This window comes from Protomyctophum parallelum, assembly GCF_964188405.1.
Source record: "Protomyctophum parallelum genome assembly, chromosome: 3".
Lineage (NCBI taxonomy): Eukaryota > Metazoa > Chordata > Actinopteri > Myctophiformes > Myctophidae > Protomyctophum > Protomyctophum parallelum.
Genome location: NC_139698.1, coordinates 30,767,700 through 30,781,395, shown reverse-complemented (window position 1 = coordinate 30,781,395; position 13,696 = coordinate 30,767,700). Strand labels below are relative to the sequence as shown.

The 13,696-nt window shown below is 42.4% G+C and overlaps 1 protein-coding gene across 1 annotated transcript; it reads left to right on the top strand.

Moving 5' to 3' along the window:
- Window positions 1-735: 735 nt before the first annotated feature.
- Window positions 736-13,057, top strand: dpys (dihydropyrimidinase; the record flags this gene model as incomplete). Its single annotated transcript, XM_083762126.1, has 9 exons — window positions 736-987; window positions 1,405-1,563; window positions 2,060-2,239; window positions 7,022-7,211; window positions 7,755-7,911; window positions 8,257-8,398; window positions 10,406-10,548; window positions 11,711-11,918; window positions 12,998-13,057. 9 exons carry the CDS (start codon window positions 736-738, stop codon window positions 13,055-13,057), a joined length of 1,491 nt encoding a protein of 496 aa, XP_083618252.1.
- Between the last annotated feature and the right edge of the window lie 639 nt (window positions 13,058-13,696).

Here is a 13,696-nt window from a genome sequence, read left to right as displayed (position 1 = left end):
TGTTTATGCCGTTTATTTTACATGTGTACAGTGTAAACTTGAACCATTATTGTAGGCTACTGTAAAAAGGTTTTCAGAGGTCAACTTAGTCATTCCTCCGGTCATCACAAACCACACCTTTACTGGCAAAGATATAATTCAATGAATCTGTGAATATAGTTGTGAAGGTTGAGCAGTAGACTTTGGTCCAAATTTAATTGAATTACATTTATTTTCAAGTTTTATTATTTCTACGCTGTTTTAACTTTTACACTAAACCATTTGCTTGTTGAACTGTGCAGCACTTGTTTTAAAGTTATTTTCGTGTACTACATACTATGCAGTCAGTGTAGAGAGGAGTCCATTCAGAACAATAGGAACAGCCCCCCACTGTTTACATTAGGAGTCTGGTTCATTACCCATTTACCCCAGAGAAGTCAACACTCACCTCGTCAATTATTTACTGACGGGTGCGGCCGTTGTTCTGGGGTCCGACTGATATGGTCGGCCGGACTTTTGACCAGCTGCGCATAATAATAATAAATTGAAAACAAACACAGCGGTGGTTCCTTTAGCTGTAACAGCACTAATGTGTTCAGGATCTGGATCGAGAGGCACATGACGTTTTCTTTTAAGCGACTACTGCACAGTTAGATAATTGCATTGGTTTTTAGAGAGGTGTGTCTGCTATCTGACCAGACTGAATCCATCTGGGTAATTAAAGTACTTTTGCTTCCACTTCTCCTCCAGCAAAGCATGGCAGGTCATGGCATGATCCTAATAAAGGGTGGAAGAGTTGTGAATGAGGACTGCTCCGTAATCAGTGACGTCTACATTGAAGATGGGAAAATTCTTGAAGTTGGATTAAATCTTCAAATCCCGCCGGGAGCACGAGTTATCGATGCTACTGATAAACTGGTGATACCTGGCGGCATTGATACCCATACCCACATGGAGCTGGCCTTCATGGGAACTAAAGCGGTGGATGACTTCCATATCGGTACCAAGGTAACAAAATGAAGGAGTCCAGAGGTTTCAATAGGAAGTAATCAGTCCATGGTAGCCTTTTGATGGAATTGTAGGCACCAGTCAATTTTATTTATGGTTTAAAGCCCAAACCACACCAGTTGCAACTCCTTGCAACTAGTCGCAACTCCTTGCAACAAAACAAGATCAACCACACCAATGCAACTCCTTGCAACTGCCATTGGGGATAATGATTGCAAGGAGTTGCGTGGCGAATCATTGGTACGGTTTGGGCTTAATTTAAGTATTCAATTTTCTAACCTCGACTTTGCAAATAACGCATTCCCTGCTCTGCCCCTCATGGTTCATGATCAATACCTCTTGCTATCTTGTACATTTTGACATACTGTACTGTACTCTGTACTGTACTCTCGTGTGTGTGTGTGTGTGTGTGTGTAGGCTGCCCTGGCAGGGGGCACTACTATGATTCTGGACTTTGTCATCCCCCAAAGGGGCACTTCTCTCCTGGAGGCCTACGACCGCTGGCGGAGCACAGCTGACCCCAAAGTGTGCTGTGACTATAGCCTCCATGTGGCTGTCACCTGGTGGAGTGATGAGGTACAGGGGGGTGTGCTGTGGGGGGGGGGGGGGGGGGGGGTTCCTGCTTCATCTCTCTCAGTTAAGGGGTCCTGGGCCCTTGCTGTAGCCTGCTATGTACAAATAAGTTCCATTAGGACCAATGTCATTATTATTTAGTCACAAGCTTTTGTTAATCATTTTCATTGGTTAAGTATCATAAAACCCACAGACAGAATGAACCACATTCACTTTCAACACAAACAAATGGCTAAAATAGCAGTTCTGTCAGATAACTCACAAATAGATTGAAACGAATATTTGTCTTGACACACATGCAAGACAAAGTAGGTTGTTCATTTAGGGGAAAACATTTACATAATAACTTAAGTTGAAATATGGAGAACGATTTCGCCCTGACAGCAACGATAAACAAAATGTTCTCTTTCTCTCTGTGTCACTACAAAATTAGGCATGTATCAAAGACCTTTCCCCCATGCAACACTCCATCTCAGACTGCTCCCTCTTCTTCCTATAGGTTAAGGGGGAGATGGAGACATTGGCCAGAGAGAAAGGTGTCAACTCCTTCAAGATGTTTATGGCCTATAAGGGAGTGTTTATGCTACAGGACCATGAGCTGTATGCTGCGTTCTCCCAGTGTCAGCATATTGGAGCCATAGCTCAGGTGCATGCTGAGAACGGAGACCTTATTGCAGAGGTTTGTATGAGGATCAACATTTTGGTTACCTACATTGAACACTATAGCATCCAGATTCTGGTTATGGCATTATAGGTGAACATTTGGCCAAAATAGCAGATTTATAAGGTCGAGCTAGCTAGATTTGGTGATGAGAGAAATAGGAGGGTACCAAATATAGTCCCCTGGTCTAATCATAAATGAATGGTACGTACCAGGGTGTTGTGTCTCTGTCGGGTGGAAACCTCATGTCCAAAACTGTTACTTTTCAGGATTATAAATTCAATATAGCAAAAGTAGCAGAACGACAAGCTCAAAGCGTGTCGCTTCGCACCACACTTTGAGCTTCCAGATCTGCTATTCGAGCTTCCAGATCTGCTATTTTTGATGCTCTTGTGTGATGCTGTAGTATTGTCAAGTAAGGGATTAATTTACCAAAAAACTCAAAATGTTAAAATATGGAGATAAGAGGTTTCTGCCCGACAACAACGAAATCATAGAACTATTGGTATCCATTAATTCCCAATATTATTTGGAATTTGTTATCAGAATCAGCTGGGTGAACTTGATGTTTTTCCATCATTTTTAAAGGGAAGAGGAATGGAGATATGACATGCAGTCACATATCCCTCTCAGATATGTATGACAATGACAATGGTATGAGTCTACAGTATAAACCGGCAGCATGCATGGTAATAGGTATTTATGATAATATACAGTACATTATATCATCACTGTCAGGTATCAGAAACCATTCCTTTTTTATTAAACATTTAAACATTATTATTATTATTATTATTATTATTATTATTTTATAACAGTGAAATTAGCCGATCTGCTATCTTCACAACCTTTGTGTGAAACCTTTGCATGATGAAGAAGGGTATGAATTTACAAAAACACGCGAAAAGCTGAAATATGGAGATACAAGGTTTCTGCCCGACAGCAAGGGGTCTATATGTACATTATATTATACAAAAGCAGCATATCAGTAACGGGTATGTACACTGGGTTACAAAGTAGCAGTACTGTAATTACCGTACAATGTAGCAGTAATAGGCCTAGTAATATTATTGCAAATGCAGGTCGCATTTACTATGAAAACGTGCATTTCCCGTCAGTTGGTTGGTTGGTTGGCCCGTCACCCCAGGCATGATCATTATGGTCATGCCTCGTGACATCACGTGATTAAGCCCATATATGGGAATGCCCATATATGGAGATCCAGGATGTCATCCCCCAGGAGGAAGTCTGGAATACTCTGGTGGAGCTGTTGCCCCCGCGACCCGACTACGGTTGAAGTGTGCTCTCGTGTAAACATACCAGTGGTGGACCTGGTGAATGTTTAAACCTGATTTTAGGCACTGCTCAATCTGTGTACAAAAAGTGTGTAGGTTTCATGATCACGCACGCACGCACGCCTGATGCTACATTAACTCATTTTGCTGGGGACCCCTCTGGAACCCACTCAAGGACCCTTTGGGCCCCAGGACCCTACTTTGAGAAGCACTGCCTCACAGAGGTCAGAATGCAGAGAATCCTCCTTTGTTAACATTTATAGAGACAGTATGACAAAGCTATTGAATTACACATTCAGTAATGTGCAGTTATCAGATAACTGAACTGAGGATAACTGTTATCCTCGGTTCACCTCAGCATTTCCTTATCATGTCTTCTTAGCCAGGCAGAACAAAGGCAAAAACAAACCTCTTCTGTTGGTTCACTGGGTTGTCTTGTTATTAATATAATACTAGCTTAGCTTGCCACCTATGTGTGTTTATTAGCTACCATGTTTGATATCCTGAAAAGTATTCTTGTAAAGAATATTTGAGAATAACCCATGATAGACTAGGTCTGTTCATTAACATTAACAAACCTGAAATATTAGTCTCAGTCCAATTTACATTATTATATCAGCATAAGTAATAAAAAAAACCAATATTAAAGCCAGAACTGGCTTTTTGTTTTTGCTTATTTCTTTTTTCCCCAGTGTATCTTAATGTTCAAGGCAGCAAATCACCACTAGAGGGTGGTAAATGCAAGATATAAAGCAAAATTCAAATGGTGGCAGGCAGCAATTTGTGAACTCCAAGGACATTACTGGTTAACTAGCCTGGTGGAACCTGGACAACATTTGCATCTCTCGGGCAGAGACGATGTACTCTGGACCAAATCAGACCGGAGCGATATGCACCGTATGCAGCCGCTAGAGGCGGGATCAACGCGAGACTGAAACTGTGCCACAGCACAAATGTAAACACAACCTAACAAGACTACAACACGAAAGTATTATGGAGATATCAAATGTTTGTCCCGCTGCTTCAGGTTCATCGTTTCTGCTTGAGAGAGACCAGATGCAGGCAGGAGGAGGGAACTGGTGTACTCAATACTGCTGCAATCTGGCGTAGTCAGGTTACTGGTTAACCACTCCGCCTTGAAATCGCATTTAATGTGATTTCAAGGAGGAGTGATTATAGTCCGGCAGCCCGACAGGCTTCTTTTGTTTAAAGTGGGAAATTTGGTAGGCCTATATAGTCTTTTTTATTGCCCTAAAATATTGTCTAGATACATATACATACATTCATTCATATGCTGACCGGCTGTCGGCATTGAGCAATTATTTTAGCTTTATAATATGTGACTATAGTACTATACCATTGACAATGTCAATGGTAGGCCTATATAAGGCAAAAATTTGAAAATCTTGCCTTATATAGGATGTCAATTTGACATCCTATATAAGGCAAGATTTTCAAATTTTCATTATACTTTATGTTGCATGTGACATCTCAGTCTAGGGGTTTTTCATAATTCAAGCATTAGTTCTGCACAAAAAACACTCCTTGGGCTAAAAACGTCCACTTTTCCCAAATTCCCATAAACCTCATCACATTTGTGATGATTGCAATGTCCGTTTTTAGCCCAAGGAGTGTTTTCTTGTGCAAAAATAATGCTTGGAATGGATTCTGAATCATGAAAACCCCCTAGTTTGACATGTCATAAGGTATTTAAAGCATAATTAAACGTTGACACTTTTTACATTTTGCCTTATAGGATGTCAATGTTATGGTCACAATTCTAAACCCCTATAAAAAGAATTACACCCGTGTGAAGTGGTGATTACAGTAGGTGATGTAATGGTGATGTAAAACAAACGGTGCCAACACAAACATTAAACGCCATTAACAATAAAGAGATAATATGATGTAAACGACACATTATTCATTGTCAATGCGTTTACAAAACAAACTTTGAATTTAAGACAAACATTATACCTGTGTATAGGAGGGGCTAGCGCCCCTCAAAAATTAATCGATACCGACATCCGGTCAGCAAGTGGATTCATGAATGTATAGACAATATTTTAGGCCAATAAAAAATAACTATATACCAAACTTCCCACCCCACAACCCCGGCTGCCGGACTATTAAATTGGCTACAGTAGGTCCTTGGCACAAACACCTTTCAAATGGGGGTCCTTGGCCAAATATATATATATCAATTTGGCTGTCCTGATATGAACAGGTTTGAAAACCACTGCACTAAGCACTTGTAGTTTTATTGTCTCCACCAGGCCGAAGGCATGTGGGGAGAGTATGTTTTGCACTCCGTCCGTCCGTGTGTCCGTCCGTCCGTGTGTGTGTCCGTCCGTCCGTGTGTCCGTGAGCAGCTAATCTCGGCCACCATTAACCTGGTCAATGCCAAATTTTGCACACACACTCCCTGGATGCCAACGATGAACCTCTGCCCCAAACTTTCCAGAACGGCCTGTTATAGCGCCACCAGGAGGCTGCTTTGTGCAAAACAAGTTTTTGCACAGTACACCTACAGATTTTGTCCAAACATCACGCAAATTGGTACACAGTCTCTCTAGAGCCATTCAACGAAACCGGTCTTTCAGATTTCTCACACTCCATCCTGATTGGTTAAGATTGGCTTCCAAAGTTCACAGGAGTGCTCAGTTTCAAACAAAATGCTGCAAATCATGAACACATCGCGTGATTTCCCTGAAATTGTGCACCCACATTCCCACTAGGCCCAGGACGAAATGCCACATGAACTATTTCAACTCAGACTCAAGGTGGCGCTATAACTGGCCGAAAAGTGTTTTTACCTCTAACTGCACGGATCTGTGTATGCCAACTCCCTAGAGGCCAAGGAAAAACCTTTGCCTGGAATTTTTCACATCTGCTCTTTATAGCGCCACCAGGAGGCCGACATATGTAAAACACATTTTCTATTATTACTCCTTCAGATTTTATCAAAATTTCACGCAAATCGGTATACACTATCTCCATAGTCATGTGATCAACACGGAGCGGCACCATTTCCCATCTTACATCCTGATTGGCTAAGATTGGCTTCCAAAGCTCACACGATTCGTCCATTTCGAAAAAAGGCCACAAATCACAAACACAGTGTGCAATTTCCGTTAAATTATACACGCACATTTTCACTAGGCCGAGGACGACATGCCACAATTTTTTCCTCAAAATCAGCCTCACGGTGGCGCTATAACAGGCCAATTCCTGTTTTTAGCTATAACTGCATCGATCTGTATACAACTTATGTATGCACACATGGAAAAACATTGTACCTGCATCCCTCCAACACGAACCTCCGGCCCAAATCTTCCTCAACAGCCTGTTATAGCGCCACCATGAGGCCACAACCTGACCTGCCCTGGTGGAGACCTGTGCCGATTGGCACTTTGTCTAGTTTTTATTTATTTTCATTTAGGTACAAATAACATGTTTTTATCTGTCCTGCTTCTTTATTCCCGACCCCCCACCACCACCACAGGGGGCCAAGAAGATGCTGTCCCTGGGCATCACAGGGCCCGAGGGCCACGAACTGTGTCGCCCTGAGGAGGTGGAGGCCGAGGCCACCCAGAGAGCCGTCACCATCGCCCACGCTGTCAACTGTCCCCTGTATGTGGTCCACGTCATGAGCAAGTCCGCTGCCAAGGTGGTGGCCAACGCACGCAGGGAGGGTGAGCTGCCTGGCACGCACGCATGCCCGCACACACACGCGCGCACACACACACACACACACACACACACACACACACACACACACACACACACACACACACACACACACACACACACACACACACACACACACACTCACACTCACACTCACACTCACACTCACACTCACACTCACACTCACACTGCCACCTGCTGGGAGGAAGAGGAAAGGATGTATCTTGTGTGTGCTGTACTGACTGTACTGTCGTCTCTGTCGGGTGGAAACCTCACATGTCCAAAACTGTTACTTTTCAGGATTCTAATTCAAAAACAGCAATGGTAGCCGATCTACAAGCTCGAAATGCGCAGATTCACACTACGTTTCGCTTGTGGATCTGCTACTTTTGATGTAGTGTGATCAAATAGGGCATTCAATTACAAAAAGAAAAAATAATCATGGAGATGTGTGCGTGTGTTTCTCTGGGAGGGTGTTTCTCCTAGTACTGGGACTGGTAGGTTTTGTGACTTTATTTCAAGTATGGATGTGGGTTGTCTCTCTCCAGGACGTGTGGTGTTTGGGGAGCCCATTGCAGCAGGTCTGGGTACAGATGGATGCCACTACTGGAATAAGGACTGGGCCCACGCTGCCAGCTTTGTCATGGGCCCACCACTGAGACCGGACCCCAGCACCCCTGGGTACCTCATGGACCTTCTGGCCAAGTATGTGCAGCTAAAAGTACACTTAAGTCAGTTTTATCAAACGTTTTCATGTCAAGGATCCCCAAATGGATATGTATTTGGCCGCAGACCCCATGTGAAAAGGGTTTGTTTGTGCCAGGCACCACTCAGGATTATCCAAAATGTTCCAAACATCTTTGATATTGTTCAAAACAGTGGCACGAAGCGAAGCACTGCGAGCTTGTAGAGCTGCTATTTTTGAATACCCAACATATAAATGGATAAAAATACTAGATACAGTACATAGATCTACTGTACAGATAGATAGACAGACAGGGGGAAACACACAATTTAATTCTTTCATTTCTCCATTCATCTCTTTGCCAGTGATGATCTCAGTGTAACGGGCACAGACAACTGCACCTTCTCGGTGTGCCAGAAGGCCCTGGGCAAGGACGACTTCACCAAGATCCCTAATGGAGTGAATGGAGTGGAGGACAGGATGTCCGTCATCTGGGAGAAGGGAGTGGTATGTCCAGTTACTGTGCTCCTATAGCTTAACTCTTACTGTACGTTTTATGTTACTCTGGGGTTATTAACTGTTACTGTTCAGATGTATTTTGCTCTCTGGTTTATTTCATGTTTTTAGTACACCTTTATTTTACACTGGGGGTCATCAATACAGTGACAAAAAAGAAAAGCAGCCATTCCCTTCAGAACTTGATGATTTACACCTTTAAAGGCCCCTGGGAAGTGACTGACACGCCATGGTATTTCATTTTCAGTGAGAGGCAGGTGATTATTATGGAAGCACAGAGAAGTTGATGGGCGTTGACGCAAGCGTGTGTGGTCCCGTGAAATTGTTGCGTGCGTGTTTGTTTCGTGCACACACCCGCGGGTGGCTAGAGCTGGATTGTGGTCAGCTTTTTTGTGCCAATCATGTTCAGACGCATCACTGATCCAGGCGAGAACGCCTGCGTCACTCGCTCCCCATCTGAAATGGCTTTTACTTGTACAACAAAATACAACACGATAATGTAAGATTTGAAGATTTCTTTAAGACAGGATAAAAGCTACAATATTGTTTATGACTAATGTCTTAAGACAACTTTGAGAAGAGGCTGAATGTGTAGTAGTAGTAGTACCAGCATGCACACTTAAGTGCATGCTGGTAGGCCAGTAAGGAGAGAGTTACAATAGTCAAGTTTTGATATGACTGATAGTCATAGCCTAGTATCCCCACTAAAATGAAAGAAAGCAGCAAATGGAAAAATAAATGAATAAATAACACACATTCTTTTACCTTCTCTAATAACAACCTAAAACATGAACCTTGATTGAAGTTGTCCTTTAATGGGACATTTCACCGCTGGAAGAAACTGCAGTCACTCAATGTTAATAGTATTTGTAGTAGATACCAGTAGCACAATTTGAAATTTTCACCCTATGGCCAGAAAAATAATGAAGTCTGTGTGTTTGACTAGGGTTTGACTGGATTGCTGAATTGCATTCCTACTGCTTTAGTGCACTTCCCCTCCTTGTGGAGAGGGGGGGGGGGGGGGGGGGGGTGGGTGGGCTGCATGGAGGTGTGACTTTGTAGTCCCAGAAGGAAGTGAGACCACATTTTCATGACAGGTTTTTGGTCATGAATATGGGGTCATAAAATATATAAAAAAAATATCATATTACACACATAAAACCCCCAGGAAAGTGTTTCTTGTGTCTTAAACATCATTAAAATAAGCTTTGGTTGCAAAAGGGGTGAAGTGGCCTTTAAGTATTAATGTATTAGATTCTTTCCACCACTGCACCGGTGCTTAGAAATAAGATGTCATTGTTATTGGGCAGAAACCATTTATCTCCACATTTTACAACGTCACAGCAAAGCATCAAAAGTAGCAAATCCACAAGCTCAAAGTAGGCCAGTCAATCTAAGCTAAAAAGGGAAAAGAAAAGAAAGGAAATTGCAAGAGCAATGTTCAAGGTTTTGTATGATCCAAATAACAAAATAGAGTATTATATACATTGTGGATCATGGTAAATTCAAGGGTTGAAGTTGAAGTTGGAGTACCATTAAAAGGCAAAAAAACAATCTTAGGCCATAGCCACTTGCCCAAATGTGCCCAAATGTGCTGACCTCATCACATTTGGGCGAATTTGGGCAAGAGGCTATGGCCGTTTTTAGCCCAAGGAGCGTTTTTCGTGCAAAACTAATGCTTGGAATGGATTCAGAATCATTCTTAAAGCATAATCTAAATGTTATTTGTTTTGCCTTATATCCAACTTTCAACCCCTGAATTTACCATGATCCACAATTTATATAAGACTCTATTTTTAATATGTTATTTGGATGAACCATAAAAATCCTTGAATGATTACTTTTGCAATTTCTTTTGGGTCAAATCTTAAATTGACTGGCCTAAAGCGTGTCGCAAAGTGACACGTTTCGAGCTTGTAGTATGGATAGTATGGATTGTCATTCACCGTGGCACCACATTGAAAGTTTGATGTTTTGGGAACGTTTCTCTCTCCTCAGCACAGTGGCAAAATGGATGAGAATCGATTTGTGGCCGTAACCAGCAGCAACGCGGCGAAGATCTTCAACTTTTACCCCCAGAAAGGCCGCATCGCCAAGGGATCCGATGCTGATGTGGTTATATGGGACCCCAAATCGACAAGGTCAGCACAGAACTCACAGATACCCATTTGAAAGTTTTATAGTTATGTACTGTACTGTATAGCACTGTCTTTCAACGTTCGGTACGGGCTGACCGGGGGTCCAAAGGGACCCTTTTGGGTCTGTAGCTCTGAGAGAGTATGGAGTCAGTAGAGTATTCCATTCGTACACTTTCAAAGTTACAATAACACTAACTGCTATATCTTGCGCCACCCCTTACCCCTTATCCCTTATTTGCTTTTTTTTACTAAATAGCCGATCTACAAGCTCACAACGTGTTTATGTAAATCGCCTAGTTGAACTACGGTATTATTTTAATGTTTTTCAAGATAGTAAAATATGGCAAAGAAGTTTAGGGATAAAGGGTAAGGTGCCCCCAAGATAGGGCCATGAGAATGTAGATTTGGGTTCCAGTGCTGTAATTTCAAGGATCCCCATTGCCCATTTTGAAAAATATTGCATACTCACCAGCAGATGGTGCTGTTGACACACTGATCAACCATGAAAGCCTGTCTTCAAGGAAGAAATTTGGATAGAATAGAATAGAATTGCTAAAAGGATTAAACCCAAGAAAGCACTAGGCCTATGGCTTGTTTCCACTGGGGTCCTATGTATTAAAAATTTCAATTAATTGAAACATTTAATGACAGACAATCCAATACTATGCAAAAACATCATATACACGAGCAGTATTCAAAAAGAAGCTCATGAACATAATACGTTCATATCGGACGGATAAGCGGTGCTGGACAGTATTATGTTTGTGAGTGAGAGTCCGAAGTCAATATCTTGGCATCTGCCCCCCTGCCTCCTTGTGTGCCCTTCCCATGTCATTTAGTCCCTTTCCTGTCCAGTGTGGTGACTTTGACAGTGTGTTTTCCCCATTGAGCCTGTCGTGTTGCTTGCCTGTGTTGTGTATTATTACCTACAGTATTGTCCTCTTTGGTTTCCTGCGTTTGTCGAAGTCCTGCTTTTGTCTTGAGCCCTGCGTTTCTGCATTTGGGTCCAAAAACGGCACTGATTGGTAGCTGACTAAGACTCCCTCAATCTATTAGTCGATTAATTGAGGTCGGCCTACACCTATTATACAATTGTTGTATTTATGTGCGTGTGTGTGTCTGCCTGTGCATGTGTGTGTCTGCCCGTGCATGTGTGTGTGCACAGAACGATCTCAGCCCAAACCCACCACCAGGCTGTGGACTACAACATCTTTGAGGGCATGGAGTGTCATGGTGTCACTGTGGTCACCATCTCCAGGGGGAGCGTGGTGTATGAGAATGGTCAGCTAAAGACAACACCAGGCCACGGCAGGTTCATTCACCGGCAGCCCTACTCCCAGTTTGTGTATAAAAGAATCAAGCAGCGAGATCAGGTCAGTCTTCCTAATTAATGTATCAGTTTAATATATTGCTTATAATCTACATTTTAGTCATGGTCATACCAACCCTCTAATGCAGTGGATACCAAACAATCAGTCAGGACCCATTTTTGGGTTTCAGACCAATTCTAATCGGGTCACAAAAGATTTTCAAAAATGTAAATGATAAAATAATTTGTGTTGTAGTCGAGTCCACCTAAAGCAAGTTTGAGGGAGTCCTAGTCAAGACCGAGTGTGGGAGGGGGTCGAGTCCTAGTCAAGACCGAGTGTGGGAGGGGGTCGAGTCCGAGTCAAGACCGAGTGTGGGAGGAGGTCGAGTCCGAGTCGAGACCGAGTGTTGGAGGGGGTCGAGTCCGAGTCAAGACCGAGTGTGGGAGGAGGTCGAGTCCGAGTCGAGACCGAGTGTTGGAGGGGGTCGAGTCCGAGTTGAGACCCTGACCGACGGGAGGCGAGACCGACTAGAGACCGAGACCAGATTTGTTTTTCTTTTTTCTAATTTCATATGAACGGAAAACACTGCGAGAGCAGGCAGGCGCGTCAGCTACACTCTGTTACTCATCAAGATAGCTGTCAAGCGCCAGACAGCTCTCTTATAATGTTAATGTAAATGGGTTACTCATAATATGGTTATAATGCATTTATTTCATTGCATTGTCGACTCATGCCTCGAGTGGACTCGTGGGGGAGGAGTCCTTACTCCCTCTGTACGAGACCTAGTCAAGTCCAAGTCAAATTAAGGACGAGACCGAGTAAATGTAAATGTTGTAATGCCAATATGTTTTATTTACCAGGAAATGCACCAGTATAATATCGTTGCTGTCGGGCAGAAACCGCTTATCTCCGTATTCTAACTTGTGTTTCTTCATATTCTAACTTTCTGAGTTTCGAACTTTGGACATAATGAGGTTTCCACCTGCCAGAGGCTATAATATAAAGAGTAGGACAAGAACAACATTACCTTGTATTGTTATTCAGTGTGTAGAGTAGACATTAGATTCTTTCAGGTGAATATGACTCGAGAGGAGTCAAACTTTTGATGTAAACATCCTTAATTATTTGTGCTTGGTTTACAGGTGGGGCAACCTACAGCTGTGGACAGGAAGCCCTATGAAGGGCATGTCATATCTTTATGAATGAACGCTACTGGACTAACGCTATTACATCCCAGCTGCAGTGTCCTAAATGCAATGTACATCTGTACTGTGTTTCATTCAAGCCTTGAGTATTATTCATTCTGGAAAAGCCCATTACTCTTTATCAGTATTTGCCAAACAATGGGTCAGCACTCATTTGTGGGATGCTTTGTTTAATGCATTGCGGTGTCAGCTTGTCAATCATCAATTTTCACTATTATTGAAATAGTGATTATTTCATTTTCCATGTCTCCTGTAGAGACACCGAAATAATTATTTTGAGTCTTGAGCTGAAAACATTTGGGAACCAATACTAAAGGTACTGTAAAGGTAAACTATAGCCTGGTTTCCAGCCCATAGACCCCGCCCACTCCACTGAGTGAACTGTAGAATCTGATAATCAGGCTAGGTAAACTATGCTCTTTTTCAAAATAATACCCTTTACTCCATTTGCTCAGTTGTTGAGTATTATGCCTGACCTTTAGTATAATACTCTGCCATAGAACACATATTACGGTATTAAGCAATTTAATTCAATGTGACTCATAAAGGTGTGCTTTTATGCCACAATAAATAGTTATGAAGGATGATAAGGCGATGAACAAGTGTAATGACATTTTAGTCTATTATTTTGTGTTA